The 13,293-nt window shown below is 32.2% G+C and overlaps 1 protein-coding gene across 11 annotated transcripts in view; it reads left to right on the forward strand.

Annotated features, from left to right (window-relative positions):
• Positions 1-13,293, forward strand: part of AKAP9 (A-kinase anchoring protein 9) — a 195,387-nt gene that overhangs the window by 78,325 nt on the left and 103,769 nt on the right. For all 11 annotated transcript variants that reach the window (XM_055307480.1, XM_055307482.1, XM_055307481.1 and 8 more), the window contains 5 exons: positions 2,031-2,084; positions 2,447-2,617; positions 3,347-3,502; positions 4,359-4,556; positions 9,184-11,568. In XM_055307480.1, the coding sequence (XP_055163455.1) occupies positions 2,031-2,084; positions 2,447-2,617; positions 3,347-3,502; positions 4,359-4,556; positions 9,184-11,568 (2,964 nt within the window). The remainder of the gene's footprint in view (positions 1-2,030; positions 2,085-2,446; positions 2,618-3,346; positions 3,503-4,358; positions 4,557-9,183; positions 11,569-13,293) is intronic.

Consider the following 13,293-nt stretch of genomic DNA (forward strand, 5'->3'; position numbering starts at 1 on the left):
ACTAACATCTACTGAAAGGAAAAGGTTTTGGTGTGAAGACCATTTTATGGTTATAAAAATGATCTTGCTCTGATTTTTTCTGAATAGTAGTATTTTTTGAGATGATACTTACCTCTACAGAACATTTTAAAATTGAAAATATACCTTACTTACACTTTTCCAAGTCTTAATGTTGTCCGTACATTGAATAAATCTGTGAATTCAGAAAGAATATATTAGTACAGCCTAATAATTAAATAACTTTGACAAATGCCACACAGTAAAAATAGTACGTTAAGAGAAGTTGGGCTTATCTTCAGCTGAGTTTATCAATCTAATCTTTGTGTTTCAAGTTATTAATTTACTTTCACACTAAGGTTTACCAAATATAAAATATAATGTTAGAAAACTGATATATGAAGAAGGGATGAATGCTCTAGCCTTTAGGTATCAACAAAGTAATTATCTACATTAAAAAATAGAATAATGCTAACTATTTATGATCCCAGTATTCTGCTGAGTATTTCTATTCTAACTTCAGAATATAGTTTGTATTAGTTTAGTCCTGGTGGATAATCTTTGTTACCTATCTACATAGTATTAAATTGTTATAATTTATTAATAATGATTTTTATGTTTGTTATAATAACATTAAGTTTTAAAAATGATCAAGTATTTTAAGATGTAGGAGTTTCTCAAGTGTAATTTTGCTTAAGTTAGGGAGAAACTAAGCTGAATGTTGCTATATAATGTGTTAGATACAATCATTATAAACTGATAAATTAATAATCTCCACTTAAAAGGTATATTCTTGCTTAATATATTTGAAGATATTCATAAAATCCATTTTATTATACTGTAACTGTAAAGTAAAAATTTTAGTAGATGCTTATCAAAATACTTCATTTCAGAATCAAGAAAAGCTAATTAAAATTTCAGAGGATTTAATTGGAAAGTTACTTCAATTGACTTAATAATCGTACTAGAGTTAGTACACCTGTCTTCTGATAGTTTTCACAAATTACAATATTGTGTTGACATAAAGATGAATTCTTTTTGCTTTATTTTTCAGAAATTATACTTAGAAAAAAAAGGAATCAAGCTCTGTTACAGAACTCCCAAGTAGTATCTTCACTTTTTTTTTTTAATTTTAAGTAGGCTTCACACCCAAAGGGGGGCAGGCTTGAGCTCATAACCCTGAGATTAAGAGTCACATGCTATACTGACTGAGCCATCCAGGCTCCCCTATTTTCACTTTTTTCAATGATGTGGTCCATTTCCTCTTTCTAGAATGTTCTATCCTATGTATTTCAACAGTACAAACTGTATTATCTTGGACTTTATTAATGTAGAATTATGAATAATTAACTTGTAAGCAGAAATGAAGTTCTTTTGCGCACTGTTGGGGGAAGGAGGAGTTGTTAAATAGATTAATTGATCTGAAATTAATCTCCCACCAAGTCAACCCAGGAGACATATTCTGTCATTCCTCTTCTTCCCATCAAATGTCTGTGATAGAAGCAGTAATATGTCATGGAAAATCTCTACATCAGTCAGGGTTGGCATGGCTCTTGTTTTCCCCAGGGACAGTTGGCGTAGGAGTCATACTCATACTTCTTGACCAGTGTTCAGCGAACCAGTAAACAATTTTACTGTAAAGTAAATAGAGCTTAATACAAAAAAGGTTATTTAAATGATTATAAGGCAGCATTTCATAGAAGAGGATTTAGTAACTTGAGCTTTATAATTATCCTTCTGAAGACACAATAGAAACTGCACTTAGTTAGAACTTTAATTCACTTGAACGAAAATGTATATAGTACCATGTCTTTCACATTGTAAACACTCAGATGTTTTGGGAATCATTGGCCTTTTAAATGATTGTAATGTCTCTTATATATTTAAATTTAATTGCTGTATCTATTTTTGCCAATGAAGCATTTTCCCTGTGCATAAAATATACATGAATACAGTCGGCAGAAATATAATTGTTAGCTTTAAATAAAATTCTATCTAAAATCATAATATATCAGGAAATTGTTTTTGTACAGGTAAATGGTTGCAGTTTTGTGGTGAGAACAGAAAAGTCTACAAATTTATTAAGGGTATAGTATTTAAAACTACTCATGATACTAATGTTTTATGCTATTTAAAACCATCTGGCTTACTAACAAAGCTTTTTCCTGCATGCACTTCTTTCTCTGTGTGATTTCTAAATGCTTTTAATGTTTAACAAAACAAAATTAGGCACTTTTTGCTATAAATCTCAATTATAACAATTAATGATATCATGTTTTTGCTTTTAAGGTGTATATCACACTAATAACAAAGTAGGTTGTCATTCCAGTAAACTCTCAGGTGATAAGTGATACTTTAAAGTGGACTTTGCTATGGAATTCAGTATTTAAATCCCTCTTCCTGAGGAGTGTTGTTAGTATGAATTATTAAAAATCTTGGATTGATTTAGGAAGAAGAATTTGGTGCTGATGATTCTTACTCTGAACATGGAGCACAGTACAATCAGACCCATCTAGAGATGATGGAAAATGAATTGGCTGGCAAACAGCATGAGATTGAAGAGCTGAACAGAGAACTAGAAGAAATGAGAGCCACCTATGGGACTGATGGACTGCAGCAGGTATGTGTACTTTATGAGGCTTTTGTTTTATTACAGAGACAAAATAGGAAATTTGAATGATAGTAGACCTATGTTCTTTAAAGATGAGGTTTTTAAATAGTAACTTTAAGTCATATTTGTTGTTATAACTTTTTAACTTTATTAGAAAGCTAGGCAGAAATCACTTCTGTAGGATAGATGTTTTTGTAATCGGCCTGAGAGAAAATTAAGGTGCAAACCACATCGGACTATGATGCCTTAAACTCATTAAAAATGTCAGCGAGTCCTTGTAAAAGTAACTGTGGTTAAAATGACATCTGTTGTTTGTGGCCGTTAGTTATGAAAACAAGGTGGAAAAGGCCATTGATGAGGATGACAGGATATATCTTAATTTTATCCTCTGCAGAGACAAATGAGAATTGAATATGTCTGATGAGGTTGCCTAGGAACAGATTGGGGTATCCCTAAATATAAAGGCACTTGTCCTTCTAGAAACCGATAAATAGATAAATTAGACCGTGTGTTTTGTTCCTTCATTCAGGTAATTATTTTTAAGTTGATTTGGAAATAAAGCGAATTTCTGCAAGCTAACCTTTCAAATATGGACAAGAATGGATAAGGTTACTGACAAATCATAATTATTCTGCCAGTGCATTTTAACAGTTATATTTTTGAGGAATAATTAACAGTAGTAATAATTCTGTTTAAAAAATAAGCCTGGCACTTTTTATTTTCATTGATGTCTTTTAGTTACAGGAATTTGAAGCTGCCATTAAACAAAGAGATGGCATCATAACCCAGCTCACTGCTAATTTACAACAAGCAAGAAGAGAAAAGGATGAGACAATGAGAGAATTTTTAGAGTTGACAGAACAGAGTCAGAAATTACAAATTCAGTTCCAGCATGTAAGTATTACTAATAGAACAAAATTTATTAGATTTTTAGTAAGAATTTTTTAAAGTGCTCTAATTTTCAGAACAAATTAAATTTAAAATCCATTTGTATTATTATGTATCATGTTAGAAAAACTAGTGAACACCTGTTGTTAAAATTAACCAAGAATTTACCTCCTAGTTCTCTTGTGATTTCTTGCTGTTATTTTCTCTGTACTTCTTCCTGGACTATCTATTGAAAACCTACAAAATCTTTTAAGTCTGATTGGGTGGAATTTTGCAGAAATTAAGATGTAGTCACATCCTACCTTTGCCAACCCTGCTATGGATTTTATTTTAGTTTCTAAAATGGTAATTAGACAGAATGTGTTCCTTTTACCTTTAATCAGAGCTATAAGAATCTAATTGTATTAAAGTTTCTGCTGGCAAGTAAAGAAAATAATTTAAGATAATGTAAGCAAAAACGGTGGAATATAATGTAAGGATATAGGCTTATCTTACAGAATTCAAGATGGAAATGCAATCAGGCTTCTGATATGGTTTGGAATCAGAAACTGGAAAGTTATCCAGAATCCAAGAAGTACTGTCATTCAGGCCCCATTTCTTTGTACATGTCTGCCTTAGTCTTAGCTATCTCACTAGATTATTTTCTCTGCTCTATGATGGGAAAGATAATCTTATTGGTTCAGCTTGGATAATGTCCCCATAATTATCTGATAAGCCATGGCAGCATATTTGCTAGAGTTTCAAGCCTGTGATTCTAGCAAATTTCCAGAGAGCAATTATGAGCCGAATAATACCCCAAAAGTATCTATCCTTAGTGCAATCTCTTTAGAATTTAACTTGGGGGTTTCTTTCTGTTTTCAAGTTACAGGCTAGTGAAACTCTAAGAAACAGCACTCATAGTAGCACAGCTGCAGATTTATTACAAGCAAAACAACAGATCCTCACTCATCAGCAACAGCTGGAAGAACAAGATCATTTATTAGAAGATTATCAAAAAAAGAAAGAAGACTTCAAAATGCAAATTAGTTTCTTGCAAGAGAAAATTAGAGCATATGAAATGGTATGTTTATTTTAAGGAAGTCAGCCAGTGTATAGCCACTGTATAATTGGAGGGTTTTTTTTCTACAACTGTTTATCTTTTTTTGTTATGTACATGAATTACAAAATTTCATAATTAAGAAAAGCTCTTTAAGTATACAAAACAACTTATTTTGAAAGTAATTGGGAGTTTCACAATAATAGTTTTTAAGATAACACTCATTACTGAGTTCTTTTAGAAGTGATAGGCCTATGTTACAGTTAGTTCTTAGGAGAATCTAAATTTGTAAACAATTTCTATTTTTTTCTTTTTATCTAAAGGTATTTTTACTCAGTTTAGCAGTGGTTATGAAATCCTGAAAATATTTTCATGACAAAATGAAGTTTTATGGATTTTAATTAGAAACTACAGTAGATTCTCTACTTATGGTAGTTATGTTTTATAAAGTTACCTGGGACACTTACTTAGCAAATAGTGCTCATAGGGGAAAAAAAGAAGGAAAATATACATAATTTATATATTTATATTTGATTCTATATATGTACATACATATATATGTACACATATGCTTATACACATGCATATATATATTCTAGGAAGTATATTTATATATACATAGATACATAACACATCTTGTAGATTATAACCTGAAATCCTAAAAATAACTCATCCTGGTAGATATTGTTTATTTTTCAAAAGGGAAAATGAAGTTCACAAGTGTTAAGTGACTTGCCTGAGGCTGCCCTACTGACACTTGCCAGAGTTATGATTCAAATCCATACAGCTGGCCCAGAACCATATTTCTTGTGCTATATTGCACTGCTCCCTTTTGTCTCTATCCTCTTCTCCATCCATGTTCTACTAATGAGCAGAAACATGAAGTCAGAATATAGTTTCCTTGTTTGACATCAGCTTTGGAAGCATGCATGTCCAGCAACTCAAATTTTTTGCTGCTCTGTGCATTTCTGCAAATGACTGTGAGTATCAATTTTGGAATTACAAATACATTTTAGCAAGATGGATTCACATATAGGGAATCTGGGAATAGTGAGGACAAACTGTACATATAATATGGTACTTTTTACAAACTTAGTAAGTTCTTCTGCAGGAAGTTGAGAAATAACCAAGACAAGAATATTGTTTAGATAATAATAAGATTATTAGCTAGCATTTATTTTTCTTTACTTGGTATCAGGCAATATTCAAAGCATCTTATACATACTAACTCATTGAATCATTTTAGTAACCTTATGAGGTAGAGGTTCTATCATCATCCCCATTTTACAGATGAAGAGATGAAGGCAAAGCAAGGTGAAGTAAATTGCCTATCACACAGGAGATAAGTTGGTAGAGCCAGGTTTCAAACCTAGCTAGTCTGATTTCAGAGACCATGCTTTTAGGAAAATAGGAAACATACAAATTTGAGATACTGAAATTATGAAACAGTATGCTTTACAACCAAGATAATTTAAAAATCATTATTAGTTTACAGAACACCTATTTTGTACTAGGCCCTTGCAAGAGATAGTCATGCCTAAGATGTGCCCTTATCTTTGCTGGAACTCATGGTTAGGGCATGTACACAAGATAGCACAAAACGAGGGTAAACATAGGTGAAAAGTGTTTTCAGTAGGTCTGGTTTCATAAGGGAAGCAACTCGGGGTGGGCTTTAGGGGGAGATGATATTTGAGACGGGTCTGTAAGTTGAGATAATTTCTCCATGATTATGTTTTCTCAGCAATAGGCATAATGTGTGGCACATTAACAGCTAAAAAATATTCATTTGGTAAATAAGTACATTATGAATCTGAACTGGTAGAGATAAGAAAGGCATTTTAGACAAAGTATGGAGTGTATCTAAAAACCTAAGCTGAAATATGTTAAAAGGTCTGGATAGCAAAAAAATAATTTAACTAGAAATAGTCTTTGAAAGTGTGTCTGTACAGGAGGAAGTGTAGAAAGACAGTCTAGGCCTCAGAAGAGTTTGTAAATTGAATTTTGTTGTATTTATTATATTATATTCAGTAGGCAGTACTATTTGAAAGTATTTAAAACTAATCATTTTCATAAAGGTAATAAACTTTGTTTATTTGAATGTTAGCAGAATACTTTTATCATCAGCCTTCTTTGTTTCATATATATATATGTGTATGTATGTATATATATATATATATTTATTTATTTCTTTCTCCTTTTTTTTTTTTTAAATTACTCTGTATGAATCCCCCTGAGTAGTAGTTCCATCAGTGCAGCTGAGTGACTAGAGCATTAGGGTGGTAGTTGAAACTGCCGTGGTCCCCTAGGCAACTACACTGGTGATTCCAGCCTCATTCTCATTGTCCCTAATCCTCAGAACTTCCTATGGTGCAGTGATCACAAGCAGGAAGTCTGTTATTCCCCACTCCCTCAGGTCTGTTTCTAAAAACAGAGGGATTGTATCTTAACCACAGGGCTGTCTTTTGCAACACAAAATAAATGGTTTAAAACCATATATTTTGAAATAAACAGTACTAAGAAAAAATGAAACATGAATTTGTATTGTTTAATAAGTGAATGAAGAATTATTGTTGTTTGCAGTTATATCAAACATATTGGACAATTTTGAATTATGCAGCACTGTCTTATGAGGGTTCCTCCTCTCGAGTGAAAATCAGGAAATAGAAGTATTACAGATTTTATAATACTGTTAACATTCCAAGACTAATTACTTACTTAATAACTCAACTGAAGTTGACCTCAATGAATTTTACTTTCTTATACATTCCAAATGCCTTATAGATACTTTCTAGTATATGTGTATTATATTTGTATATAGCACAGTGAGCATTAAATACATTAATATATTTATTTTCTTTCAGCTTCAAGCATAGTCCATGACATAGAAGAAATATTACATTTATTTTACAGATGAAAACACTGAGATTTAAGACAGTAAACTGACTTAAACGTCCTATTGTAGTACAGAAATTAAAGTCAGAAGTCACAACAGTTGGTAATAATTTTTAGTGACATTGGATGGAATATGAGATACCAAGAAAAAAGCTGATAGGATTTTGCTCAAGAGGCTTCACAGGATGGCATTCATTGCCTCAAGTTAATTTACATAGTACAGTATCTGGCCTTTGACTTGTAGACTCAGAAGTCTAGTTTTTATCTTCTATCAACTGAGACTTGAACTATCTCAGAAGTAAGCTCAGATTTTCCAAGTTGAAGAGGCTAATGTTTAAACCTTAAATATAAGATTATTAATTTACAGTGAGAAATAATTATCACAGGGAGCTGTATATTTCAAGTTCATTGGATTTTATTTTCTTTCTATGGACAAATGAATTTGAAAAGTCAAATAATAATAGAAAGTTATTTAGTGAGCTTGAGATCAAAGATATTAGAGGAGTCAAATGTTCCATAGCATTAGGCTATGATAACTTGATGTATCATCTCACAGTAGGAAAGTCATGCTTGTGGATTGAAATTCTTAAATTCTAAATTGAACACCAATAAAAAATAAATTTATTCTTAAAAAAAATTCTTAAATTCTGTTTGCTACAATGCCTTACATTGCTTTCTACATTAGATATGGTTTTCAAGAGGGATCAGAATTTTCAGTCTCAAGGCCCTGGCCTGTGCTGAAATGAGTATTGGCAACTCTCTGAGGTTTTCCTTTCTCTGGGCTTTGACGGTTTTTCTTTAGATACATGAATACATTCATTCAAGGTGCCTTTAAGTCCTCTGTGCCTGGGACTCCTGTCTCAGTAAGGTGATTTTACTTACCTACTGTTTTCTGTTCTATTCAATAGATTGTACTTTCTTGGTACTTGGTACCTCAGCCTTTAACTGCTTAGGCAACTAAGTAACAATGAAAACTTTGTTTCTAGGGCTTCTACTTGTCCTTCTCTTGCCCTAACACTCTTATGAATGATTGTGATTACGGATGTGCCTTGACCTATGTCTTCGGTTTAGGCTTTTATACAATTCCAAAGTAGAGGTCCCAGTCAGAACTGGAAGAAAATATCTGTCCTGCTTTCACATTTCTTTTCAAACCTAAAATCTAGGATCAACTTGATATGCCATAAGTAGTTAGTTGTCTTGCATGTCATTTGGGGTTTAGCCACTTAGGTTTTGGATATCCCTAAATTTCTGATTTACTTAACCACAGGAATGAAGTTAAGGCAGATCCATAGGAACCTTTTGTTTTATTTTCGTAGCATTTGCCCACCAAACACCTTCAAGTCACTAAAATACATGGAAGGAATCTTGATTTATTTTTAAGACTTTCTTCTAGAATTATAAAGAGTACTATAGCTATTGAAAATATTAAGCTCTTAGAATATTTATCAGTTAATAAGATGAAAATGTAATGGTCTAGACATTTTAATCCTGCTAATTTTGAAATTAATACTTTTAACCATAGCAGTATAAGAATTTGTTTCTTCCAGGAAGACCAACACTGCTGTAGTGTTGGGTACACAAGTCTTATCTCATTGGCTTGGGAAAAATTAAGGGGCAAGGCTTACAGTTACTTTTTATAGAAGTATGAAGAAACAAAACAAAACCAGACTTCTCCCAGTCTTTTGGTATTGAGGTTAAGCAATGTAAGTTGCCAGGAACTAAAAATGCCATTTATGTTTTCATCTTTTTCTTTCTAAAGGAACAAGATAAAAAAGTAGAAAGCTCAAATAAAGAAATACAGGAAAAAGATGCAATAATTGATGAATTAAATTCAAAGATTATAGAAGAAGAAAAAATAACTCTAGAGCTGACAGATAAAGTCACAGCTGCTGATAAATTACTGGAAGAATTACAAGAACAGGTTGTACAGAAAAACCAAGAGATTAAAAATATGAAATTAGAGCTGTCTAATTCCAAGCAAAAAGAAAGACAGTGTTCTGAGGAAATAAAACAGTTAATGGGGACAGTTGAAGAACTTCAGAAGAAAAATCATAAAGATAGCCAATTTGAAACTGATATTCTACAAAGAATGGAACAAGAAGCACAAAGAAAGTTAGAACAGCTCCGGGCAGAGCTGGATGAGATGTACGGGCAGCAGATAGTACAAATGAAACAGGAGTTAATAAAACAACACATGTCACAGATAGATGAACTTAAAATACAACACAAGGGAGAAATGGAGAATGCTTTAAGATCATATCCAAGTATTACAGTGAATGAAGATCAAATAAAGTTAATGAATATGGCAATAAATGAACTGAATATAAAATTGCAAGATACTAACTCTCAAAAGGAAAAACTCAGGGGAGAGCTAGGAGTAATTTCAGGAGAAAAGTCTGTTCTACAAAGACAGCTTAAAGATCTTTTTGAAGAATTGAGCTTTTCAAGGGAACAGATTCAGAGAGCTAGACAGACAATAGCTGAACAAGAAAATAAACTCAGTGAAGCACATAAATCTCTTAGTACTGTGGAAGATTTGAAGGCTGAGATTGTTTCTGCATCTGAATACAGAAAAGAACTAGAACTAAAACATGAAGCAGAAGTTACAAATTACAAGATAAAACTTGAAATGTTAGAAAGAGAAAAGAATGCCGTATTAGACAGAATGGCTGAATCGCAAGAAGCTGAGTTAGAGAGGCTGAGGACGCAGCTTCTATTTAGTCATGAAGAAGAACTTTCCAAACTAAAGGAGGATTTAGAAATTGAACATCGAATAGATATTGAGAAACTTAAAGATAACTTAGGCATTCACTACAAACAGCAGATAGATGGCTTACAGAATGAAATGAGTCAAAAGATAGAAACCATGCAATTTGAAAAAGACAGTTTGATAACTAAGCAAAATCAATTAATTTTGGAAATTTCAAAACTCAAAGATTTACAGCAGTCCCTTATGAATTCAAAATCAGAAGAAATGACTCTTCAAATCAATGAACTTCAAAAAGAAATTGAAATACTTAGGCAAGAAGAAAAGGAAAAGGGTACACTTGAACAAGAAGTTCAAGAATTACAACTTAAAACTGAATTATTGGAGAAACAAATAAAAGAAAAAGAAGATGACCATCAAGAAAAATTTACACAACTTGAAGCAGAGAATAGCATTCTTAAAGATGAGAAGAAAGCCCTTGAAGACATGTTGAAAATGTATACTCCTGTTAACCAAGAAGAATTAATTTTCATAGACTCCATTAAGTCCAAATCCCAAGACTGTAAGTGGCAAAAAGATATAGAGATACTTACAGAGGAAAACGAGGACCTCAAAAAACAATGTATTCAGCTAACTGAGGAGATTGAAAGGCAAAGGAACACTTTTTCATTTGCTGAAAAAAATTTTGAAGTTAACTATCAGGAGTTACAGGAGGACTATGCTTGCCTTCTCAAGGTAAAAACTGACTTAGAAGACAGCAAAAACAAACAAGAAGTAGAGTATAAGAGTAGGCTTAAAACACTTAGTGAAGAGCTTCATCATTTGCAAAGAATAAATCCAACTATACTAAAAATGAAAAGTTCAGTCTTTGATGATGACAAAACTTACATAGGAGAACCATTGGAAACTGTTGAGGTTGTGGAGAAAGATACAACAGAACTTATGGAAAAACTTGAGGTAACCAAGCGAGAAAAGTTAGAACTGTCAGAGAGACTGTCTGATCTTTCTGAACAATTAAAACAGAAACATGGTGAGATTAGTTTTCTGAGTGAAAAAGTGAAGTCTTTAAAGCAAGAGAAAGAGCAAGTTTTATTGAGATGTAGAGAGCTCGAAATCATCATTAATCATAAAAGGACAGAAAATATAAATGTGTGTGATGATCAGTTAGACTCTTTAAAAGATGGAGTTATGACTATAACAAGCAAGGATTCTGGAGGGTCAATTTCTAAAATAAATAAAGATTGTGGTGAAGAATCAAAAATAATGGAGGAATATAAAATTCCTTTTCAAAATACAACTGTTGGAAAAGAAAGCAAGCAAGAACAGTTGTTTTTGGATCACTTTCCATTAGTGAGAAATGGATCATTGCTTGGGACAACTGAACCAAATAGAAATGATAAACTTCAGTGGGAACTCAGTGTACTTAAATCAGAACAGGTATGTTTCCTTAATTATAAATGCTAAAGCATAGTGAAAATGTACATTTCATACAAAAATTTTCATCCTAAAACACCAGTTAATCTTACAAGAGAATGAAAATGAACTCTGTAATATAATTCTCATTTGGGCCTATCAGCTATTGTTGCTTTTATCTGTTTTCCTTAAAAGCTATCACCTTTCTTTCAGGTAATTTATGTTATACTCTTCAGGAAATAAAAACATAGGAATGGTTTCACACTTTCTTTGGAAAAGCAAGAGCTTAAATTTCAAAGTTTGGTTTCAGCATTTTGTTTCATATTCATATTTTCAAAGTTCCACAACTAAAAATTAACTGAAACTTTTAGGTACTTTATAGTTATTAAGTAGTTATAACACTATATTTCCTTGAAAAAAAAATCCCAACTTAAGTCCTAGAGTTTTCTGAGTACTGTGTAAAGCTGAAGAGGGCAAAAATTATTAATTCTAACTATAACAAAACAATACGTATAATGAGTAATAATAGATACTTTTAACAGATTGTATTTGCTGGATACTGATAGTAGAAATAACTGAAAAATTCCACTAAGTATCTTGTGTAATGCTGCTGAATCAAACTTTGTTTTTCATTTATGCAACAGATTATTGAATTTCCAGCCAGGTATAGGAGTATAGTAGCAAGCAAGAGAAAAAAGATTCCTGCTCTCAAAGAGCAAGAATATATTCTAGTGAAGGAGGCAGACAGTAGTAGACAAGGAAACAAGTAGAGTAGTTAGAAGTAGTGATAAGTCCTCTAAAGAAAACAGAACGGGTAATGTAATAGAGAATGATGGGTAGTGGTGATGGCAGGACTAAATAGAGTGGTCAGGAAAGGTCTTTTGGAGGAATTGACATTTGAACTGAAATCTGTAAGACTAAGGGGGAGCCTACCACATGCAAATTAGAGCAATTGTGAAGATGAGTTTAAGGAACTGAATGAAGATGTTTAGCTGAGTTTGAAAGCAGGAGAGCAGAAGAAAAAGTTTGAAAAAGAGAAGAGACAAGATCTTGGAGAGCCTTACAGACTTTGTACGAAGTTGAGATTTTATTCCATATATAGTAGGAAGCCTTTGGAAAGTTTTCTCTTTTTACTTCTAATAGATACAGATCGTATGATGGAGTTACATTACAATAATCCTATGTAAATTCAGATACCTTAAGTTGAAGATGAAGTTAATGTATTTAACCTGCTGAACATCAAAGCTTAACCTAGTCTACCTTAAACATGCTCAGAACATTTACATTAGCCTACAGGTGGGCAAAATCATCTAATACAAGACCTGTTTTATAATAAAGTGTTAAATATCTCATGTAATTTATTGAATACAGAAACTAAAAAACAGAATGCTTGAATGGTAAAAATGGTTGTAAGTTTATTGTTTGTTCATCCTTGTGATCATGTAGCTGACTGGGAGCTGTGGCTCCTTGCTGCTCCACAGCATCATGAGAGAATCATACTGCATTTTAACCCAGGAAAAGATTAATATTAAAAATTTGAAGTATAGTTTCTACTGAGTGTGTATCACCTTTACATCATTGTAAAGTAAAAAAAATCCTAAGTCAAACCATTGTAAGTTGGGGACTGTGTATCCACATTTATGATCTTATATCAAATATAAAGCTATTTTACATTTTAATAACCTAAATAGAATTTAAAAATTCAAATAGCATAACTGTTAATGCTTTGTTAAATATCTGGAATTTTCT

The sequence above is a fragment of the Nyctereutes procyonoides genome, unplaced genomic scaffold, assembly GCF_905146905.1.
Source record: "Nyctereutes procyonoides isolate TBG_1078 unplaced genomic scaffold, NYPRO_anot_genome, whole genome shotgun sequence".
Lineage (NCBI taxonomy): Eukaryota > Metazoa > Chordata > Mammalia > Carnivora > Canidae > Nyctereutes > Nyctereutes procyonoides.